The sequence below is a fragment of the Pyxicephalus adspersus genome, chromosome 8, assembly GCF_032062135.1.
Source record: "Pyxicephalus adspersus chromosome 8, UCB_Pads_2.0, whole genome shotgun sequence".
NCBI lineage: Eukaryota > Metazoa > Chordata > Amphibia > Anura > Pyxicephalidae > Pyxicephalus > Pyxicephalus adspersus.
Window position 1 is genome coordinate 48,146,964 of NC_092865.1, and position 23,382 is coordinate 48,170,345.

The 23,382-nt window shown below is 43.4% G+C and overlaps 1 protein-coding gene across 3 annotated transcripts; it reads left to right on the top strand.

The window, feature by feature from the left end:
- The first annotated feature begins 9,412 nt into the window (after positions 1–9,412).
- On the top strand, positions 9,413–21,418 carry THUMPD3 (THUMP domain 3 tRNA guanosine methyltransferase). Of its 3 annotated transcripts, none has more exons than XM_072420474.1 (10): positions 9,413–9,489; positions 12,786–13,042; positions 13,575–13,652; positions 14,708–15,181; positions 15,759–15,889; positions 15,972–16,041; positions 16,386–16,501; positions 17,242–17,349; positions 17,593–17,716; positions 19,163–21,418. In XM_072420474.1, the coding sequence occupies exons 2-10, from the start codon at positions 12,809–12,811 to the stop codon at positions 19,340–19,342; spliced, it is 1,515 nt and encodes a 504-aa protein (XP_072276575.1). In that variant the 5' UTR covers positions 9,413–9,489; positions 12,786–12,808; the 3' UTR covers positions 19,343–21,418. The 3 variants fall into 3 exon arrangements, with proteins under 3 accessions (XP_072276575.1, XP_072276572.1, XP_072276573.1); XM_072420471.1 differs by lacking the exon at positions 9,413–9,489 and adding an exon at positions 12,171–12,296; XM_072420472.1 differs by lacking the exon at positions 9,413–9,489 and adding an exon at positions 12,206–12,278.
- The last annotated feature ends 1,964 nt before the right edge of the window (positions 21,419–23,382 follow it).

Genomic DNA, 23,382 nt, shown 5'->3' on the forward strand with positions numbered 1-23,382 from the left:
ATAGACACTGCTGTACTCCATCCCACACTGCATCCTTCTATCTCCCATTTTCCATAGACACTAATATACTTAATCAAACACTGCATTTCTATTACTGCATCCTTCCACCTCATTCTTACCTGCACATTGCTGTTCTCCATCCTATTCTGCATCCTTCTATTTCTCCCTTCCATAGACACTGCTGTACCCTATCCCACATTGCATCCCTATTACTGCACTCTTCTATCTCCCCTCCATAGACACTGCTGTACTCCAGCACTCACTGCACTCATATCACTGCCTTCTTCTATCTGCCCCTCCATGGACATTGCTGTACTTCATCACACACTGCATGCTATCTGGCCTTCAACGTCTAGCAGCAGGTGTGTAGTTGTAAAAAAAAAGAAGAGGAATCACGGTAATAGTGAAGGCTATTCATGGCGAGCACGCAGTCGGGGGTCTGGGGGCATTCCTAAAAAAAGTGAGGGCACGGCGTGCCCACACGTGCCCGTCCCACTACACCCCTGTCTAGCAGTCTGTAGTTAGAGCATTGATTTGTAAATGGGGCTGTATTGACTCTGATATCTAACAATATTTTTTTAAATAAAATCTAGGCAATCAAAGCATCAGATAAACCTGTATCACCTGTAGCATGTCAGCAGTCTCTGACATCCCTCTGTAGCATTACATACTCTTTATTCTTTATGACCTCAAATACGTTGTTTCCACTCATGCATGTTTGTGTGCATAAAATGCGATGCGTGAACACAAGATGTGCGCTGGTGCACTGCGTTGCCATTCATCCCTAATACCACCCCATAAAAACCTTACCAGTGCACTGCAGGCTAACACAAAACAATAAACTGCCATGCATTTTATTGTGCTCAACCTGCATATCATTTAAAATTATTGGGCTACAGAATGCAACACATGACAACACATGCAGAGAAAAAATAATGCAGTTCACAGCTATAGTGAGAACAAAGCCTAAAAATCATTTCTTAAGAAATTATTCAGTCAGTCCAAATAAATCCAAAGTATCTGCGAGTGCTGCAGCTGGCTTTCTAGTTAATTTTCTGCCTCTACAGTCCCTGTTACACTGAAAGGCTATGAATGACCGAGTGGCCCAATGCGCAGCATATGAACCAAATTCCAGATGTGACATGGGCCTGCTGATTCTGGAGCCCCAGACTGAGCAGTGTCATGGCCTGGCTTGGTACGGAGCTGCGTTTGCTCTGAGCCAGTGAATGAGCGCTCTTCCAGCCAGGGATCTGCAGATGTTTCCTGCAGTTTTGGAATTTAGGGCTGACCTGGGCTCAGATTCAAGACAAAGAGGAGCAGATTAACCGGCTGTACTGACAACAACAAAAAGAATGCAATAGAGGAGCCCATTAACTGGTCCAAACACCGGCCTTGTTCACTGTACTAAAAAAATGATTAGATATAATACCATGGTGATAAAGTTTTATTGTCGAGGAGCAGGCTCAGTTCTAAAGCTGCGTACACACTTGCAATTTTTGTCGTTGGAAAGGATCTTTTACGATCCTTTCCAATGACAAGGGGCTGCAAGATGCATGAACGATGCTGTACAGGAACCTGTCCAATAGATTATCCTTCCTACTTTCAAGGCTATTCAAAAAGGCAGAGGGCAGCCAATCAGAATTTATCATTTGCAAGCTTCTGTAAACTGAGAGTACATTAAAATACCAGGCCCAATATAACCCCAGAGGAAAAGGCCACAAAGTGTCCCGATAACCATAAGGTGTAAGCCTCAGGTTGCAGGTCTGCCCTTTTTGAGCCCTCTTGCAGGTTTTGCCCCCAATGCAGGGTGGGTGGGGGCCTCTATAATGGGCACAGAGAGTGTAGAGACCAAGCAACTCAGTGCAGGGTTATAGTGACTAATAATGGGCATAGCAGGTTTACACCCCAGGATCCCAGATCAGGGAGGGTAGGAGCCCCTATAATGGGCATAGAGTTTGTACAGACCAGACAACTCTGCACAGGGGGACCCCTTATATTGGGCACAGCATACCCAGGAACTAGTTGCAAGGATTGTGGGAAACAACTCATAAAGGGCACAGCAGGTGCACAGACCTGGGAATTAAGCACAACGATGGTGAGAACTCCACATAATGGACACCACAAGTTGTACAAACCAAGGAACTCAAGTCCCACATGGGATCCCTCCATGTAGTTTGTATTTTTCTGCATCTGCTGGCCTAAAATGTTGCAAAAAGAGAAGTTTTCATTTTTGAATTCCCAGTGCAGAATCTAGAACTATCTTATTGCCATCAGCAGGATTTTCCCTTTTTTTTTTTATAACTCAACACAGTACTCTGACCACTCTCTCTTCTACATCAGGCCCGCATTGTGCCACCAGGCCCACCCATTGTATGTGGTCTGACAATCCTGCAGATAGTTATTCTTCCCCTGTAGATCCTTGCACCTCTCCTCTGAGCATTCAGGAAATCGAAATATCATGGAATGAGTCATGATTGGAGTTGATTTTTTTTTTTTATTCCCAGTGCCGCTCACGGTTAAGCAACAATGAAGGCAAGGAAAAGTACTAGCTATAAATACCCTGAGAAAGTGGCAGCTCTATTAATATGCTGTTAGTGAAGCTTGCACTTTCCCCCCTGCCGCGGCGCGCTCTGTTCAGCCCGGGACGCGCTAATAAGTCAATGAAGCGTCAGGGAAGCGACTCAGGGGGAATGCTGATGTGGCGGCTCAGGGAGAGAGAATTGGAAAGAGGAAGGTGGAAAATTTTCAGGATCGGTTAGACACCTCAAAGACAAGAAGATTCTCCAACCGTAAAATATGCGGCCAACACTCAAACAGCATTTTCAGGTACAAGAAGTGTTGGTGGTGTCATTACTACAAACCAATGAGGGAGTGGCATCAGCGTGTTGGGTCCCTGCTTGGTAAATTCACCCTTCATGTGGGTGACTAGGGATGGGGGAATGTACCCGGTTCCGGCAATGATCCACCAAAGCCATTGAAGTCAAACCAATGGAGGAAGGTTCATGCCATGCACTGCATCTGACACTGCAATAGCCAATGGCTAACATTCTCATTGTGTATTTTACCAACCAGCTGCTAACACATGTTTACTTTGCCATCTCTTATGAAGTTTGCCCTCTAGTCATGCATTCATGCATGTACAGTGGTTGAGAATCCACCCGCTTGCAAGCAATGGAGGAGAGCGGTAGGTGCATGAAACATTCTTTTACTTTTCCTGATCTTTTAGACAGAGGACTCGTTCACACATGCTTCTGTTGCAGTACACATGCATTGTTGGGTGGCCTATTCATGTAAATGGCCCGCTTAATGCTCCACAGAGATACATAAATTAGACCCTCACTATTTTTGGGTGTGCCCTGCACACATGCGGTGCAGCACAGTGTATTGGAGAAGGTGCATTTTATATCACAGCACTGCACCAATGCATTGGATATGCACAGGCAAGCCCTAAGCAAGCAGTTAGCCCTAGAACAATAGGAGGTGGGCTTAAGCTACGTACACACTTCCAATTATTATCGTTGGTAAACGAACGACGAACGATCCTGCACGATATCTGCGAACGATCTTATAGCACCGATCCTGTACATACAGATAACGACACGATCGTTCGAAGATATTGTACGCACTATAGATGCGATCGTTTGAGCGATACAGGAAGTGATGTGCACGACAGGAAGTGAACGAATGTTCGTTCATCACGCATGATCAGACCATGGACGATCAAATAACGATCGTACACACGAACGATGGTCAACGATCGTCGTCCAATCCGATCCCCCGGTCCGGTCGTTCATTTCCAACGACTTTCCTCGTTCGTCGGCGTCGTTGGTTACTTTTTTTACGAACGATTTTTGCCCAATCGATCGTTCGTGGTTCGTTCGTCGTTCATTTTGAACGATAAAAATTGGAAGTGTGTACGCAGCTTTACTTTTGCATTGCTGTATGTGCAGTTTCTCAAGTGCCTGGCACAGCGGACCACAATAATTGTTCTAGCTCCCTCCACTTCCCAGAGAGGGGGCCATTTATAGCTGGGAAGGATGCAATGGTATATTACTGTGAAAGTCCAATTAAAAATAATGTCTACAGGGTGACAACACTGCTGTGATTTCACTGCAGAATGGACAGCGTTGTCACCAAGTTAGGGCATTTACTGGCTGAATCAACAGGTAGACAAAAACGCTGTATTAATGATCCTGGCAGCCCGTGTCATTTGAGTCATTTTTTAATTGTGCCCACATTTTCCTGAATTCCCCCCAGAAACCAGCAGCTTGGTGTGGAGCTTTGGAGTTAAATCTTCGCCATAGGAGAATGCTCATGATGTAATCTCTTTGAGGGTCAGAGAACCCTGCAAGTCAGCGCTGCCTTTTGTTTTCCAGTCTCCACGCCAGGCTGATCCCTTTCACTGCAAAGAACTTTTTTTTTCTTTTTTGTAAACTGAACTTTTCATTCACTGAGGGCGATGATTTGTTCTGGGAGCTTTGCTGTCCTATCAGAGAACAGAACTGATTTCCTGGAGGTCATTGTAGTCAAACTAAGAAACAATACAGATTTCATTTGTACTTTAATCATAAATGCCAAATGGTCAGCTGAGTAAAATCAGCCGGAACACAGCAAAGGATGTCAGGCAGATCACAGAATGGAAATCAAGCCAATGCAGCCAAACTTCTTTTTGGACAAATTCGAAGAGTTTGGAATTCTTTTAATTTCCTAATAATGCCTGTGTTCCCTATGAGGCAAATTTCCTGTCCCAGGGATGCCACAGGAAGTGAAATTAAATCACCAAAAAAATGGGAAATCCCACCTCGCTGGAACAGGTGATCCCAGACAGAGTGTTGTCAACCAATACTTCCTAACTGCCCCTGATTTAGAGGGACTATCCCACTTCCTACCCCCCAACTTTGGCTGATTTGGAGGAAATGTAGGTGTAAAATCAATTGTTGGTTTAACCAATCATTGTCTGCATTTTCACTTTTTAAGATTGGAAAAATGAGGGCATGACGAGGACATGTTCTATGCTACCTAGTGTTTCTTCTACCTATCTCCAACGGCTGGGGGCGTGTCTTGACCTGCTCGGGGGGGGGGGGGGGGGGGGGGGGGGGGGGGGTGATTTATATTATTATTATTGATTCATTGGTATCCATAACAATTTTCTAATTCCCTATCAGTGTATTCATTTTATGATCAGATAAATATTTTGCTGAAATGTCAATATTTTAATGTTCTGCAAGCAATTTAATTTTTTCCTGCTGAGATCCACAAACCCAACCTCAGTTTTCAGTGTGCACTTGCGACTCCTGCAATTCCCCCTACCCTCCCATGCAGTTCTGCACCCCCCCTTCCCCTATTTCTGCCCCCCCACTTGCCCACTTATTCTCATTGATATGTGTCAGGGGCACAATGGAGGGCATGGGAAGCCCTGACTATGCTGCATTCAATGCACAGCCTCCCAATTGTCTGGCCAGCAAAAGTTATTCATACTGACCCCCCAACACCCCCCACCCCAGCCAGGAATGAAGGACCATTCACGAATCCTCTCCCTATTGGTTGGAGGAGATGAGCCTATGTGTGGAGACATTCAAGAGCCAGAGATGATGACAGTTCCACTCCACTAATTAGAGGACCGTACACAATGATGTAGGGCTGAACTTTTTTTTTTGGTAAAAAAAAAATTTGAACCTGGGTAAAACTTTTTTATTTTTAAGATTTTTTTTATTTCTATCTTTTCCATTGGGGATATTTCATCTTCTTTTGGTAGTGACACATCAGTGAATTACCTTTGTAATATGCATTGCATATATCTTTTGTGTAACAGTGATTGTAATATACATTTCATAATTTATTTTAAATGATACATTATTTATTATATATAATTTATATACGTTTGTGTGTAACTGGGCTTGTAATAGTGTACTCATATCTGTTGTCTTTGTACATTTTGTTTATAGATCCAAAAGTTATTCTGTCTTAGTGATCCTAACAGAAACATCATTTGATGGGTAGCAACCTAACATACCCAGTGTTTTGTTTAATGCCTCATTTGGAGGGAACAGTTGGGATTTCAGTATCTTATTGTCATACCTGGATGAAAGAATCTTCGTGTAGTCATCAGTGTTGACAAACCTTGGGTAGCCTTGGTGAGATGGTTTATGTTGCTAGAGGTATGACACTGGGGAGATGTATTACACAACAAGGAAGGGTTGTAACACCGGGATAGAAAGGGGTGTGTGGAGGCAGAAGACACGTGTGACCCAGGGAAGGGTTCTGACTAAAGAGGTGTACCAGGGACTTTAAAGAAATACAAAAAAACTTACTGAGAGCAAAGCACCTTTAAAAAAAAAAAAAAAAAACACAACAATCAACATCTTTACTTCAATCCATATACAAAAAAGAAAATCATCAACTTTGCATAAAAAACATCAGTCATTTGGTAGTCTCAATTTCTCACATTTATCCTAAAAGCAACGTGTTTCACAGAACATAATGTCTGCTTCTTCAGGAGCAAATTATGGCATATCAGACCTATGTCACAAATGATTGACATGCCTGTTATTCGTTATTTGTTGTATTTATATTTGTGTTATGGAACTCTTTTCTTGCATGTGTGATTCTGTAAACAATATAACATTTTTATACGCAATTGTTAGGTGTTTACTCCTTTGCTGACAATGAAAAAGTTTGGTCTTGATTCCCACTGATTTGATTCTGAGGTATAATTAGTTGTGCCAGCCCCAGATTAGGTGATATTCAAGTGATAAAAGAAATAGACAGAGTGGGGGCTGTTAAGGCACTCAAATCAATTAGAAAAATTATTAAGAATTTTGGAGGCTAATAAAGAGCTTTTAGAAAGAGTAATGCTACTATGTTATCATAAATGAAATGACGCAGTTGTAAACACAAGCGTCTCTGTCCCCGACGCGTTTCACCAATAGGCTTCCTCAGGGAAGGTAGAGACAGGTAGCAGCAATTTTTTCTTTCCATTTTCCTTTTAGGTCACAGTATTACATTATGTAGTAGTCCAGTATAGAGATTTAAAGTATGTCAAATTTAATAGGATTAAAGAGATCAGGATATACTTATATGCGGACTATATGCTGCTAATGAAAGGGTCCAGGGCTATTTAGGGCAGCAAGAAAGCCGTTTGTCTACCTTATGCATCGGATGCTTTCTGCTGATTGGCCCAAACAGGTTAATTAGTTAAGATCCATTTGGATCTGCATGCATGGCTGTACTCATTACAATTATAAATGAATGGAATGGCCATGCACCCTAAAAAGATCACATGACCCCTTTTATCTAATGCAATGCACTACTGTAACGTGCTACAATGCAAGTGCAAGTGCAATGCAGCAACACATGCTACATGCACATTGCAAAAATCTAAACAGGCTCTCACACTCATCCTATGGCCTGCTCTGAGCAGGAAATCATTGTGGTTACCATGTACATTGTGTTCCCCCCTGCAGCTCCTTATCATGTGACTTATTACAGAGTTAAGCTGCGTACACACTTGCAATTTTTGTCGTTGGAAAGGATCTTTCACGATCCTTTCCAACGACAAGGGTGTGCATGATGCATGAACGGTGCTGTACATACAGCACCGTTCATGCTCTATGGAGAGGGGAGGGGGAGAGCGACGGAGCGGCACCCTGCTGCGCGCTCTCCCCTTCCCTTTCATTAGGATCGGCCTAATCGGCAGGTCGGTCGTCCGGACGATGGACGACACCGACTGTACACATGGCAGATTTTCGCCCGATAATTGGCCGATGCCGATTATCGGGCGATAAAAATCTGACGTGTGTACGTAGCTTTACAATGTTGCATCTAATCATTTTATCACATCAGTGAATTGCAGCTCATCCCAGGGTTCTTTTTCTTGGTGACAATGCCACTTATAAGAACCAGCACTGAGCATGCAATGTGGGAGAGGTCAGCGTGGCGCAGAGATGCAGAGGATGAGCGTGACGTTGTTTTTTTGGGGGGTTAACAAACATTCCTTCCATAATGCGCGTCCCATTTCCCTGCGATGACGGCTGGAATCATCAGTGGGAATAATGGTGGCATTGTGGCATCAAAGGTCGTATACGGCTCATTACCACATTCCAGCTGGGTGGGCAGCTTTCTGTGACTCAGATGGCGTTCGCAACCCAGCGAGGGTCCATCCATCTGACTGTCAGCCTCACCCATTATATTTCACCAGGAGGCCGCCATAATTATACCCCTCGCGAGCACAGTCAGGGGGCAAATGTCTACAATTATCCCCAATATACTTGTTATATTCCCAGTTATGGTGCCCACACGTGTCACCACCCAGCCATGCGCTCTCCTAGTTCTTCCATACATGCGTTTTCCATTCCGACTTCCTGTCCTGCAGTCACTCACCTTGCGATTGATACAATGTTTTAGTCTGCTTGCTACAATGTTGCTTTTTTTTTCCACAAGTACTCTGTGTGGACAGAGCTGAGTGATGGACAAACCCCTCAGCTGAGGAAGACTGAGGAAATCCTTCTTCTGCCTGCAGCAGACTGATGAAATCTCATCCTAGGCCTAGATTGAACGACTTTTTTAATTAAATAGCTGACTTTTTGTATTTGTACATTGGATGTGGCAGGAATCTGTTCATACAGACTTGTGAAGTTTCCAGGAGGTCAACTTAAACATCTTTTCAGTGCCAGTTCTGCAATGCACCCCCCTTCCCATTCCTTCAATATTATTGCACCTTTTTTTGCTGTCTATGTCTCGGGGCCCCGGTTTGAACCCTTCCATAATAAACCACGATTAATGCATCACACTTTTCGGGAAGGCTCGCTGTGCAGGTCTCAGGGAGCGGCAGGGAACGGCGCCAGCACTTTATTGTCATGGCAACCCAAAAAAGCTTCAAAGTCTGACAAACATATCGAGATTTAGGCTTTATGAACCCGCTGCGAGGCATCAGGAAATGACTACCAAGAGAATTATACAAAAAAAATCAGACAAAAATTATTTTATAGGCAGGAATGCGACCAAAATGGTGTTTATGGAGCATCGGTGATGTCTCTGGCAACCAATCCGGTTTCAGTATTTGTTCCTGCACTATGCATCATCAAATGGCTACCTCAAAAAGTGCTGTTGGGTTAACGTCAAACAGTAAAAATTGTTAGTTACCCAAAGCATCCAATCATATTTCTACTTACTGCAGCCAGGTCACCGACAGCTGAACTCTGATTGGTTCTTAGATGCGACTATGATTTGGGATTGGTACAGAGCTGCTTTTACATAACCTGCTGGGGCCAATGGGGGACTCTGCAGGTCCCCACATGTGCCAACAGAATAGTGTGGTCACAGCCCCATCCACTAGGGGTTGCCACCATAAGTGCCCTTCCTCCCCCAAAGCAAAGTATTGCAGCTTCTCCTGCGTTGGGTGTTCCTCAATCATAAGGCCGTCTGTTGTCACCTCGCCCAGGTTTTCATGTCATGTGACCTCATGCAACACATCTAAGGAGCAGAACAGAGGTGAGTGACTGTACTACTCTGCATGGGGGTGAAGAATGGAGGAGCAATGGGCATCAGGGGAGCTCAGGGGGTAAAGCTAGAAATCAACCTGCCCAGGACCCAGACCCTCCTGCAGCTTCTTTACCAGTAGTTACCGCAGTAAGAAAAAATTGCATAGTGTATGCCCAAAGAATGGTTGGATTTGCAAATCCAAAAAAGTGCAGGAGGATGTTGTGGCCCTGTGCCCCCACTGATTACAGCTGCAGTGCTTGCTGGAGCTTGTAGTCCCTTAATCCCCTTCACAGCGGTTATGTCTGCTTAGGGAACGTCAGCCATGATGTCATACAGATAGTGTTACCAGCGATGAAAGGATTCAGAAAATCCGCCCCCGCATCCCTCGCTGTTTTATGAACACTCTATGACAATGTTTCCTGGAAGTATTGACAGAACACAAATTACAGCCTTTCCAGCCAACGATTGCTTTTTACTCGCCGAGAGCGTCTCTGGCAACCCAGTTGCAACATATTTCAGCAAAAACATCCTCGGCTAGGAACTGTGATTATTCAGCCAGACTGGTGTGTGACGGTGTCTGTGCCACTAAAATCTCTTGTTAAAGTGGCCTTTGAATTTTTTTTAAAATGCGTATCTTTTATTAAAATAATTCTGGGCACTAAGATCCTTGTTCAGGCACTTCCTGTTATGGGGTGACAACTGACTCTGAATTGCGCTCCTGCATGGTCCACCGTTGTCACCTTCAGGAAGTCAGGCCAAAGCAATGATGTGATGTTGGAGTGAGTGCATGCAGACAAGAAGTGGATAGTGGAGGCTGCAGGGAATCAGCAGCACTGAGAAGGGGAAAAAGGATGAATTAAAGCTGAAAGTGATATTTTATTGGTGGATAAATAAGGAAACCACATCATTGTGGCGATTGCTTCTCACACAGCAAGTCTGTGCTAATGGAGGGCTGTCACCATCAGGAAATCTGGAACACATACATGTAAGATGGGGAAAGAGAAGAGAAAGCATGAAATCAGTAGCACTGAGATGCAACAAAAAATACCTGTATGCAAAAAGTGAAAATTGTTATGATGCACAGTGAAAACTAAAAAGGTTTGTTTCCTATAAAGCAGGCCTTTTTGCTGGAGGCTGACGTTCTGCTGTTCCACACTATAAACCAATGATTAAAACAATATTGAAGATTAACCCCTTTATATCATCATTAGCAATATCTTGCTTTTCAAGACCTTATAAGGTATTTCACCAACACCCAATGGTAACGCAAGCTATAGCTATTAAAAAACAATATATACACCAACAAGTTCTCTTATACCGATAACCTGGTGGTATGGAAATGTTATCTAATCTTCCCATTAACTATAACCAATAAACCTGAACAATAGGTAAACTACCATGAATGTGCTTAGTAAATTTATTAACTAAAGCTACGTACTCTTTCAATAATTATCGTTGGTAAACGAACGACCAACGATCCTGCACAATATCTTTGAACTAACGTATAGCGCCGATCCTGTACATGCAGATAGCAGATAGCAACACGATCGTTCAACGATATTGTACACATGATAGATGCAATCGTTGCTGGAAACTGACCAATTTATTATAACCAATAAAGAGGACTTGTCATATGAATGATAAAAAATAATGACAGGTCATATTTATTATTCATATGACAGGTCCTCTTTATTAGTAATATATATATATATATATATATATATATATATATATATATATATACACACACACACACACATGAACACAATACAGTGAAGCACCTGTACAGAATGTTCGTGCATCGCGCATGCTCGGAACATTCACGATCACTGAATGACCGTACACACGATAGATTGTGAATGATCGATGTCCAATCAGATCCGCCCTGCCAGTCGTTCATTTCCAACGACTATCCTTCTTCGTTGGCATCGTTGGTCATTTTTTTCGAACGATTTTTGGCCAATCGGTCGTCATCGGACGTTCGTCGTTCATTTCCAACGATAATTATTGGACGTGTGTACACAGCTTAAGGATCAATATGATATGAGAGGCAGCCAACCAAAAAATCCTACTGTCTTTCCTAGACCAATTTGGTCTTATCACATCCTATGATTCACTCCCATATAATCATATGCAGCAACTCATAATCTCAAGAAATACCCTGAAGAAGCTCTTTAGAGTGAAATGTGTCGGGTATGAGATCCACATTGCTATGCATATATACTAATCCCATGTGCTCTCCACAACAGTGCAGGGTGCTAAATATACATACCCGTAGAATTTTTGTATGTCTAGCCAGGGTATTAGCATAGTTGATTCTTGTTAAGCCTAGGACCACTTTATACCTTAAACAAATTCTTGCACTTTGAAAAAAAACATGTTGCCGTAACTGCCTATCTCTTCCTTCCCTTTATCATGATTTATTCTTATAAAGCAGTAAATCTGGCATCTATCAACTGGAAAATCTTCCAGATCCATGTGTTACCAATTGCAGTGATTGATTCTCCACCAGAGAATGTTGCTGAATATCAGATTGCAGTGCTGTGATTGCAATTGGGACACAGCGCCACCTGCTGTCCGTACTTCACAATAACAGGTTTCCTGTAATAGAATTGCTATTAATATACACAGCGCCACCTGCTGTTCGTACTTCACAAGCGCAGGCTCTAAGTACTAGAATGCGTATGAGGACACAGCGCCACCTGCTGTCCATTCACCGCACACAGATCGATAGCATCTGCAATTCCTAGGCCCGCGGGGAGTGCCGAGTCATCGATGGCTGTCATGTCTGCAGGCTGGTGAGCACGTTGCTGCTGGTGGGGACACCTTCTTTTTTATAATTTATTATTTGTATTTATTTATCAGTTATAGATCCTTAGAAGGGGGGAAGTTTCTGCCTTCTCTGAGTGCCCACAAACATTTCTGCCTGGCCTTGTTAGGGTACAGTTTATTCTTCACATACAGATCTCCTTTGCATTTGTGAAAGCTGCACCTAGCTGACAGATTTCCCTCCTAGAAATGTCCCTGTCCTCTGGTGTATTGCAGACCATTCATTTCATCTATATTGCTGGGCTGTTTGGCCATTTCCAATTCTATATCATACCTGAAACATGTCACTATCAGAGCTTTGCTTTCTTTATTCACATGCACAGGACAAACGCTCATAGACATGTGTGCCGCACTTTCCTGCCCGCCAGCAGCAGATTATGTTCATCTTTGTATTTACAGCCAATAGGAAGTGTTTAATGACAGAGGGTGACAGGTACTCCTTAGTATTCATGTGACCGTTTTTATTTATCACACAGATTTGTCCTCTCTAACCGCCATCATGTCTGAGGTTGATGCTGCCGCAGACATCCTAATGGAGGTCAGTCTGGATGACCCGGTGCCCAGCGATGTGGCCCCTTCTGAGAGCACTCTGGTCACTATAGGAGCCACGGTGCCAACAGGGTTCGAATTCACAGCGGCGGCTGAAGTGGAGGAGAAACTAGGGTGCCGGTGTAAGATCAGCAAAGATCGCGGCAAAATCTACTTTCAGATCAACATGGACGGCCTGGCCCAGGTGAGGGGATCACAAGCAGCGTTAGGAGCTGCAATATTGGCTGCTTGTCACAGCCTAGAGCAGAGCTGGGGGATCCTCGGACCCTGGGAGACTTTTACATTACCACTTGTATATACTGCCAGGCTGACCAGCCACTAAATTCAAGTGCCCAGTCTTGGTCTAAACTCCTCCCCATGTGCATGAAACATGATGCCGCCAGAGTTTTGCCTATTATTATTATACAGGATTTATATAGTGCCAACATATTACACAGCACTTTCTGTAAAAAGCCCCTTTTTGACCCAGTGACACCTCTATGGCGCTGCCATGCCCCTTTATCAGTCACAACTCCCACCAAGATGCCCAGTGTCAGAGCCTAAAGGGAGCAGTGACCCCTTCCATCATGTCACAGTGCCTGTACCTACTGTTTGGATCCATGATAGTAAGGACCCTATACCAGCATGTTGGTTACTTCCCCATTGAAGGAAACCAGTAGGTCGTCATTGCTGACCTGGTATTTGCAGCTTTTATTTTTCTCTCTTTTATATTTCAGGTTCATCGTCTGAGGTCTGTAGACAATCTGTTTGTTATAGTTCAGGAATTTTCGGATTTCCCCTTTAAGGAGTCGAAGGTCAGTGCAAGGATGAAGTTCTGATCCTTTGAGGTTTTATATACTACTATATATTTTTATATAGTAGTTTCCAAGCACCACCTTGGTCTGTGTACTATGAGAGAGAAAGACGCAGCCAATTATTATTATTATTATTAATAAACAGGATTTATATAGCGCCAACATATTACGCAGCGCTGTACATTAAATAGGGATTGCAAATGACAGACTAATACAGACAGTGATACAGGAGGAGAGGACCCTGCCCCGAAGAGCTTACAATCTAGTAGGTGGGGGAATTTCACACACAAAAGGATGGGAATCAGGTTATATGCGGACAAGAAGCCTACTCATGTGAGGAGGGAGCTAAGAGATGAGCTCATCATTGTGCTTTTTCTCCTTTTATTGTACAGGTTGGGGTGAGTTTAGAATGGCCGGGGCTCGGAGGAAGCGGGTTAAAAATAACTGTAGAGGACATATAGTGGCGAATAAGAAGTACTGCAGGGGAAAATTCTAGACTGAGAACTTTTATCTTGTTTTTTAGGGCACAGTATTGCGTTCATATTTAGAAGATATCCTTCCATTTCCTGTTTTATTTCTAGGATAGGAAATGAAGGGAAATCTGTACAATGGGACAGACAGCAAAATATTCTGCAGGCATTAACTAAAATAAGGTCCCTGTTCAGGCTTTTGATGGGGAAATCCGAGTCTCCATTGCTTACCTGAGCTGTCACATGATCCCCTGGTGTAGACTACAAGCTCTCATGCTGACACATATTGCACAGAGTCTTCCATTGTCACTATCAGGAAGCCCATACAAAGCCATGAAATACAGCTGACCATGATGACAATGCATATAGACAGGAAGTGGATGCAAAATGAATGTAGGAAATTGGGGGAGAGGATGCAAAAAACATGTATATTGTTCATGTCACCAAGTTTAAGGTTTAGATCTACGTAATCTGCAGATTTTTCATGCAGGGTAAAATGTGACATGAAGGGGTACCATAACCTGGGCTTTAATAAATCCTCATTATTTTTATATTTCCTGACGGTAATCATATGGCTGTTCCTAGGAAGCTGCTTTAGAGGATTTTAAGGAACTGGCATCGAAGCTGCCCTGGGAAAAAGCCCTAAAAACCTGGGAGCTGAACAACAACCTAAAGAAGAAGAAAAAGAAAAGAAGGCCGGATAAAGAGCGAAAACAGCAGGTGGTGCCCTCTGTCACTGACCGTACCGACAAGATTGAAAATGATAAAGAGACGGTGGCGCCATCTACAGCACAGGAGGAGTCCAGCAGCTTGGATCAACAGGAGGTAGATAGCCCCGAGGGTTTGGCTGAAGATCTCAGTCCTGAGGTTTCTCCGGAAGACGACGGAGGGGAGGATAGCGCCAACACAGAGACAGGCAAAGTTCTGAAATTCCGTGTCACCTGTAACCGAGCCGGAGACAAGCACAGCTTCACGTCGAATGATGCCGCCAGGGACTTCGGTGGGGCGGTACAGGAACACTTCCAGTGGAAGGCCGATATGACCAACTTTGATGTGGAGGTGTGTGAACGGCGGCTATGTTTGGCTGTAATTGTATAGAAACTTTAACGGTCCAGGGTCATTTACTCTTTACAAGAGGTTTTATTTTTTCTATATTGCAAATACCTGCAGTAGCCTCAATGTTGGGCCATTCTGATTGGCCAAAACGTCCGCTCTTCTGGTTAGTATTGACTTTTCCCAGCTCTTTGTTCCACTATTTTTTTTGGCCAATGAAGCAACCTATAGCCATGAGATAATACAAATATATTAGAGTCAGGAGGGAGCAAGGGTCAGCTTTTTTTTTTCTTATTAAAATTACAGAATTCACAGAGCAAAGTAGCTGCTTGCTTTCAGACACTCACTCTCTAATTGACACTTTGAACCGAGCCATAGGAGAAAGGAGAAGTGAAACGTCTTTGTTTTGTTATCTTTTGTATAAAAATTGTAGCTTGAATTATCGATATCTGTTCTAATGAATCAAATAAAGTTATATTTATATTTCCTTTAAATTTACCTTTGTAACCAAATTAAAAGGGCAGGTGGGGGTATTTCTTATCTTTTTTACCCTCTTTTCAAGACTTTTTCTTTGTTTCTCCAGGTTCTCCTGAACATCAGTTATAACGAGATGTTGGTGGGAATTGCACTGACGGAGGAGAGCTTGCACCGGCGAAACATCACGCATTTCGGGCCAACCACATTGCGCTCTACTCTTGCCTACGGCATGCTAAGGTAGTCTCCAAGCTCCTTTTGTCTCTAGCCTATAATATGAATAGTGTCCTCTGACCTTATTGCGGTGTACTTTGTTTTCCAGACTGTGCGACCTGGAGCCTGGGGATGTGATCGTTGATCCAATGTGTGGGACCGGAGCTATCCCCATAGAGGTAACATCCCGTACCTGGTCTCAGCTGCCAGCAGTGCTTGTGGCAACACTGGAGTTCCTTTAAAATGCACTTTGCCTACCTTTTTTTCTTTTTGGTTGTTTATAATATGTGAATGATTTTTGATTGTTTTGCATGTGCTAATTCCTGTTCACCCATTCCAGTGCTCTGTCATACCCCTGATCATGAAATTCCCCTTACACAGCTTTGCAGAACTGTTTTGGAAGCCCCTCCTGTGTCTAACCAGAGGCGTTGTGGCTGTTCTGTTTTATTGCAGAGGAAGTGAACATGTGCAAAATATTACCCAAAAAAAAGTTTTACCATAATTATTGTTTTCTTCTTTTTAGGGTGTCAATGAGTGGCCCGCTTGCTTCTTTGTCGCCGGTGACAATAACCGCAATGCAGTGAACAGAACTGCCAGCAACATCTCTTCCCTTCTGAAAAGGCAACAAAGTTCGGAGAGGTGAGTAGTGCATAAATCATATGAAGTGCTGCTGTCATCCCTTCATTCATACCCCTAGGTGGGTTTAAAGGGGCTGGGCAGCCACCCACTAGCCACCCCATGTGAATGAAGTCTATAGGTCTGTTTGTCCCCTTTATTAGAAAGCCATAGGAGATTCAGATTTTTAAAATATCACTGGAATATGGCCAACCTAAGGCATTATTTATCTTTATCCCCATTCCAGTGATGTTTACTGTGTGGCCCTGCCTAGAGCTGCACAACCATCTTTTTAAAAGTCGCCCCACTGGGCATGTGCTCCCCATTAATTTTTTTAGCGAGAGCCGTACAACTGGAGACTGCCATGTTCCAAAAAGGAACAAATAGGTATGTTTTGTGCAAGCACAAGTTGCAGAGAACCCCTTGGGGGGTGCTTTTGCTAGAAAAGGTGAGCATTTCTGGATGGGGCTACATATTGGAGATCAATGTACAGGGACAGAGGTTCACAGAGTTGGACTGCATTCTGGTCCAAATCCTTAAAAGACAACTTGTACCAAAGATAGAGATAACCTTCAAAGATGCTGCTGAATATATACAATATGTACAACAAATGTAAGCTCTTGTGGGCAGGGTCCTCTCCTCCTCCTGTGTCACTGTCTGTATCTGTCTGTTATTTGCAACCCCTTTTTTTATGTCCAGCTCTGCGTAATATGACGGTACTTTATAAATCCTGTTTGATAATTAAATTTTCTTTGCTTGCACAGCTACACCCAGGGCCTGCCTATAGATGCTGCACAGTGGGACATTTCCAGGCTTTCTCTGAGGACCGGGAGTGTCGATGTCATAATTACAGACATGCCTTTTGGAAAGAGGTGAGACTTTCAGAGGTCATATTACTTCTTTCCTTGTATTTGGGATGTATACGAGTCTGCAAATTTATACATCCACCTCAAAAAAAAGTGTTCAAAGTTTCCTAATTTTTCAGGACTGCAGCTTTCAATAAATTAGTCATCTCCCATGAAGGTTCTTGTTCATGTAGTAACATTTATAGGGTGAGAACATTCTGTACTTCTCTCCTATTTACTCTCCCCCATGTATTTTTGTATTTTTCACAGAATTGGGTCAAAGAAAAAGAACTGGGATCTGTATCCTGCCTGCCTCCTGGAGATGAGTCGCGTGTGCCGGGTTGGTACTGGAAGAGCAGTCCTTCTGACCCATGATAGAAAATGCTTCATTAAGGTGAATATTTTTAAAGGATAAATGGAATTGAAAGACATCTCCACATATGGACCCCCAGCCCACTCAGTCTAATGCTAACCTGCTATTCTCACTGTATTGATCCCCACTATGCGGTCCTACCCAGAGCTGAATTCATTCTTTTCTGAAAGTCCCCCCACCTAGTAGTCTTCATCTTGCCCATATGTGCCCAAGTCTATTGGTTTCTTTTGGGAGCCAAAATCATCTTACGTTTTAAAAATAAACAGAGCCATGGTGTGCTTGTGCAGGATGAAGAGGAACCCGTTGAACTTTCTTAGTAGTTCAGTATTATGGAGGAACAATTGAATACCATGGAGCTCACTAGCTCCAGTGAGGCAGCTCTTATCGTATTTGGAGCCCCCAGAGATCCCTAAAATAAAGCAGCAATTAGTGCCCGACCAGTGGTAGATGCTGTTGCATTTGGAAACAGTCTATTCATATGTCTCCTGAAATAATCTGATTCCGTTTTTTCTTCAATCTGAGGTCTATAATTTGTTTACAGCCCTGTTGAAGGGAGATTTTTTTGCCCCCAAAAGGTTTATGAAATACTTTTGATCGGGTATGTGTTGCTTTATTTTCTGGCTTTCAGAAGAAAGAATGTGCAGCTTTGGGCAGGGTGAATAGTCAAAATCACTGAAGTGGTGGGCTGCAATCCCTTAAACTTGGATCTCCTATTGCTGCCTATCCAATTGGCAACAGCCATAAGGATAAATGCAAAGTTCAATTTTAAGAGTAAGTGCAACCCCTGACAGCTGGCACCTTGCCATCCATTCTGTCAGTCATACAGCTCCAGAGTGCAAGAACCAGTGTCTGCAGTATTGACAGTGGACGGTACTGAACTGGTTGCTTCCACAGTTGTTGTCCCACTTACCTTTCTGAAAATATAACCCCCCTGCTCTCTTCGCTCCTCCAATGACCTACTAATGACTTCCTCTCTCATAACCTCATCGCATGCCGACTCCAAGACTCTCTTGAATGGTCTTCCTCATCCTTTCGGCTTGCTCCTACTTTCTGCTCATTTAAAAAAGAGCCCTCAATTTTCAATTTCTCCCCTCTTTTTGTGTCCTACTTCCCCACCTCATAGATTGTAACCTCCTTTGGGCAGGGTCCACTCCTCCCCCTGTATTAATGTCTGTATCTATCATTTGCAACCCCTATTTATTGTACAGCGCTGCATAATATGTTTGCTAAATATTGTTTATTAATATTAATAGTAATTATAATAAAAATTCCTGCCCCCATTCGTTCTTTATGTAGCAACTATAGGTAGGAGCTGTGTAGTGTCTTCCCCGAGGCAGCGGTTTATTAGCATGAGGAAGCCGCAACCCCACTGCCATTGTGAACATAGCCTAAGAATATGACTTTGTTTTAGTAACATTGCGATCTCAGATAGGTGCACTTTATTAAATATTTGTTCTTCATTCCCAGGCCCTGGCCAGAGTGGGACACCTGTGGAGGAAGATGCACACAGTCTGGGTTAATATAGGTGGGCTTCACGCCGGTGTTTATCTCCTCAAGAGAACCACCCTTGACTTGGCCGACTCGTCCAGCGAGAGGCTAGAGGAGAATCATCCCCTGAGTCCCGAATCACCGGCCAAAGAGGAGTGATGTCTTCATCTGCACGCAAACGGTGCTCATTAAGCACTGAAATAGTTCAACTGCACTTAGCTGATACCACATACTACTGGAAGAGTGACAATTGTTCATGTGTGTCAAAGGTTTACTGCTCTGGTCTCTACAATGCCATTCAGCTTTACTGTGGGTTTCCAGAGAGTGTAGTAACAGCGCCAATAGAAAAGAAAGTGTCTTTAAAGCCAAACCTTTTTTCTTCTCCTTAGTTTTGGATACAGTAGTCTATGTTTAAAACGTATTGTTCTCTTTTGCATTTTGTGCCCTGTTAGAGAGATTTCACTTCCAAAAGGAGGCTTTTTTCTCCTAAATAAGGGTATGTTCCTTCTTAGCCAGTTGTCTCCAGAATAGGGGTCACTATTTAAGAATTTCTCCTCCTCTCCTGTTCCCCAAAAATGTTGGGATACCTTTAGCTTTATGTATAGATGACAGTGCCCCTTTGGCAATAAAAACCCCAACCCTACTCTGTCCTAAACCACCTAAAAGGTTTTGGCTTTACATACACTGTAATTAGATGAAGGGCATTTACTTATCAATTTTTCTCCAGTTTGCTCAATACAGGTCTTTGTTGATCAGTACCAGTGAGCTCCAGATAGCTGTGAACTCGGCTGGCCTTAAGATAAGTAGTGCCCTGTCACCTAGCACCCCAGCCTAGGACCAGTGGCTACTTGGCTGCCGTGTGAAATGTGCAGACGTTGCCTGTGACTGGCATTGTCATCTTTTTAACTGCTACCAGAGAGCCTGTGCCAGTTCATGTCTTTGCCAATCAAAACGGCAGCTGCATATAAGTGGGCTGCCAACACCAGCATTCACAAGTAGTCAAGGATAGTTGGTAGCTTCTGTCCCCACCAACCTCCCCATAGTCGCAGACCCACTTACAGGGTTTAGGCGATAAGTGGGCTGTCTAATTGAAGAGATTGCACACCCCAAAGGCTGGCTGCTCTTGCTGTGATTAGCCTAGAAGGGCTGTACATACAGCAATGTCCAGTTCTATGAGGAGGATAAGCAAAAGGCGTTCCGCTGCGTCCTCCCCGATAGAATATGACAGTGGTTCTCCAGCATGTGTACATAGCTTTATACTTAGGTCAAATAGGCAGATGATACTCGTCAAGCTAGCTGATGGACCCCCTACTCATTGGTATGGTACATTAGAAAAAGTGGGGAGCAATGGAGAGACAGGGCTGACACATTGCTTTTACAGCAACTGTAGATTAGCACTTACAAGTTCCTATTCTTAGTGATGGTTAGTCACTGACATGCAGGGAGATGGATGTTCTAGGTATCCTCAGTGAAAAATATTGCTCACTCTTGATTTAGTATGGTTTTGTCTCATGCAGCTGTTCCTTTCATGTTATATACACTTACAAATTCTTTGTCTCTTGGCTGAACTCCATCATATGTCAGAACTACCCTTGGAGTGGGGATCCCTGGTACTTGGTAAGAGTTAAACGCTGGTTTTTGGCTAGGGCACCTTCAAAAAGCACTTCAACTTATCATCATAACATCTTTGACTCCCCCAGCCACTGGAACTCTTCTCTTCTCCCCCACACTCCAAGCTGTGGGCAGACCCTGCTTGTGTTGCTGGTCCTCCATTGTGCATGATGACATCAGAGAGGCAATCTAGGCCAAACCAGCGGTCCTGCAAAAAAGGAAAAGGGGTGTAAAAACCTAATGGTATCCTAGATGAAAACAAGCTTTTAACCCCTGCAGTGTTGGTGGATCTCCAATGTAAAAGTAGTTTTACATATACCAGAGTTTTGCTTTAAGGTAAAACTGTTACCATGGTCCTGTGCTGGTTTATTTGTGTTTAAAGTGTACCTGTCAGTCATAAACAGGGCAGTTACAATGTCTGCCAAATATGGAGAAAGGAGTACATGCACTACTTCCTTATTTGATTGGCTTAGTGATTTCAAAAGCTTGCCTCTTTGTTGATCCAGGCTCATATCATGACTCCCTGTAATGAAAACAGTGACAGGTCCTCTTTGAACACGGAAAAAAACTAAAGTTATATATTTGTATTGTTCTTTATTCAGAATAAAGTTCTGTAAGTCCCAATTTTTGATATCATTTTCTTACCAATGTTTCCAATTTTTCAACAAGACAAATAGATGTGATTTTTTATTCATGGATTGCCATCTTGATATTTTGATATCAAAATATCTGTCATATTTGTTCAAATCAATTGATTGAACTACCGCAAATTGCTATGTGATGAAAGGTGCATGTACACTAGAAAATCAGATTGAACAGAAATTAATCGAGAGGTCTCAAGGAAGTTCTGAAAATTGTACAGATGATTGAGATTTTTCCCGACCTGACCAATCAGGATTCTTTCCATTCTACATTTGTTATTGGTTGCTTTTTGTGGATCAAATTGGCGGAATAGACTGAAATCTGACCTGTGTATGGACGGCTGTATGTATGTGTATCTAATGCCAAGTGATGTTTGATTGGATAGATCGCAGAAAGTCAATCAGTTTTTTATTAACTGTCATATTGCAGAGATTTCTATTCACTTCCTGAGTTTCGGAGCCTTAGGAGATTTCCCTAACGCCTTCCTACATCAACTGCCACCAGGCACAGGGTGGAGGATGAATACTTACCTGGATTTGAGGTCCTGGGACAGGCAGCGGATCTGGTCTTGTACCCTTGGGTAAAGGAAAGAGTCTGGCTTTTTATTCTTTGGGGGCGAAGGAGAAGGGTCTGCTTTTGTACCCCTTGGTGGGGATGGGTGTCTGACTTTGTTCCCCTGTTCCTTGTACTCCTGAGGGGAGGGGGGGTTTGAGCTTGTACTCCTGGTAGGAAACGAGGAGGAGGTCTGGGCTTGTACCCCTGGGAGTAAATAGGGAGTCTCATTGGGAGGATTTCTATTCACTTCCCAAGTTCCAGAGCCTTCGGATGTTGCAGGTGATTTCCCTGCTTTCCTACCTCCATCCCGTAGTTTCGCTTCCATCAACTGCTGCCAGGCACATGGTGAAGAATGAGCACTTACCTGGGTATGAGGTGCCAGGAAAGGAAGGTAGGAGATTTGGTGCCCTTTGAAAGTAAGGGAGAGTTGGGTGGTCTTTTACCCGTGGGTGGTGATGGGTGTCTGACTTTGTAACCCTGGTGGGGAATGGGGGTCCCAGCTTGTACCCCTGGAAGGGAAGGAGGATGTACCTCTGGGAAGCAAGGGGTATTTGAGACTGTACTCCTTGGGATTGCAGAAAGTCAATCAGTTTATGAATTGTTGTCTCTTTGGGGAGATTTCTATTCACTTCCTGATTTTTAAAGGGAGGTTTTTGGCATTTTACTTTACCCTGCTGGTACCCAAAGCTTGTATCCCCAGAGATTGTGGAAAGTCGGTTTATCATTTGCTGTCACATTGTGGAAATTTTTGTTCACTTCCTGTCCCAAATTTGTAACAGGAAATCCCTGTCCCAATTGGAAGATTTTTCTCACCTTCTGTTCAGGTGACAACTGCAAATAATGGGTGGTTTCCTTGCCTCAGTTGTTGGGTTTGTTTTGGTTCTCATGGCTTTGAACAAAAAAATGAATTTCCTAGTAGACCGAGGAAGATTTACTTTAGAAGTTTTCAACTTTACAAGGTGTAAGGGGGCCTCAAATGTGGTCCCTGACATCACCAGAGGGCCACACTTCATGTTCTGTATAATTCCGACGACCCATAACAATCCAGTGCTGCCTGCCATGCACCCGGCGTCACTGACACCATTAAAATAATGCAGATTGTGTACCGCAGCTGAGGAGATGCTGCTTTTACATGCTTCCCATCTAGTGCTCTTTGCTGGCAGAGCTTAGTAACAGACCCACCCCTGCACATGTGGTCTCATACAGCCTCATATTACAGATAAAGGGTGTGGTCAGACCAGCTAAAGACTCCACTTTGGATCAGATTTCAGAATCAGCTGAAAATGAAGGATAGTGGAAATTCTTAATATATATATTGTCCTCCACAGGGATCAGGAGAGTAATTTTGGGGAAAATGCGTGGGTCACCAAGTGCAACTTCTTGATGGTGGC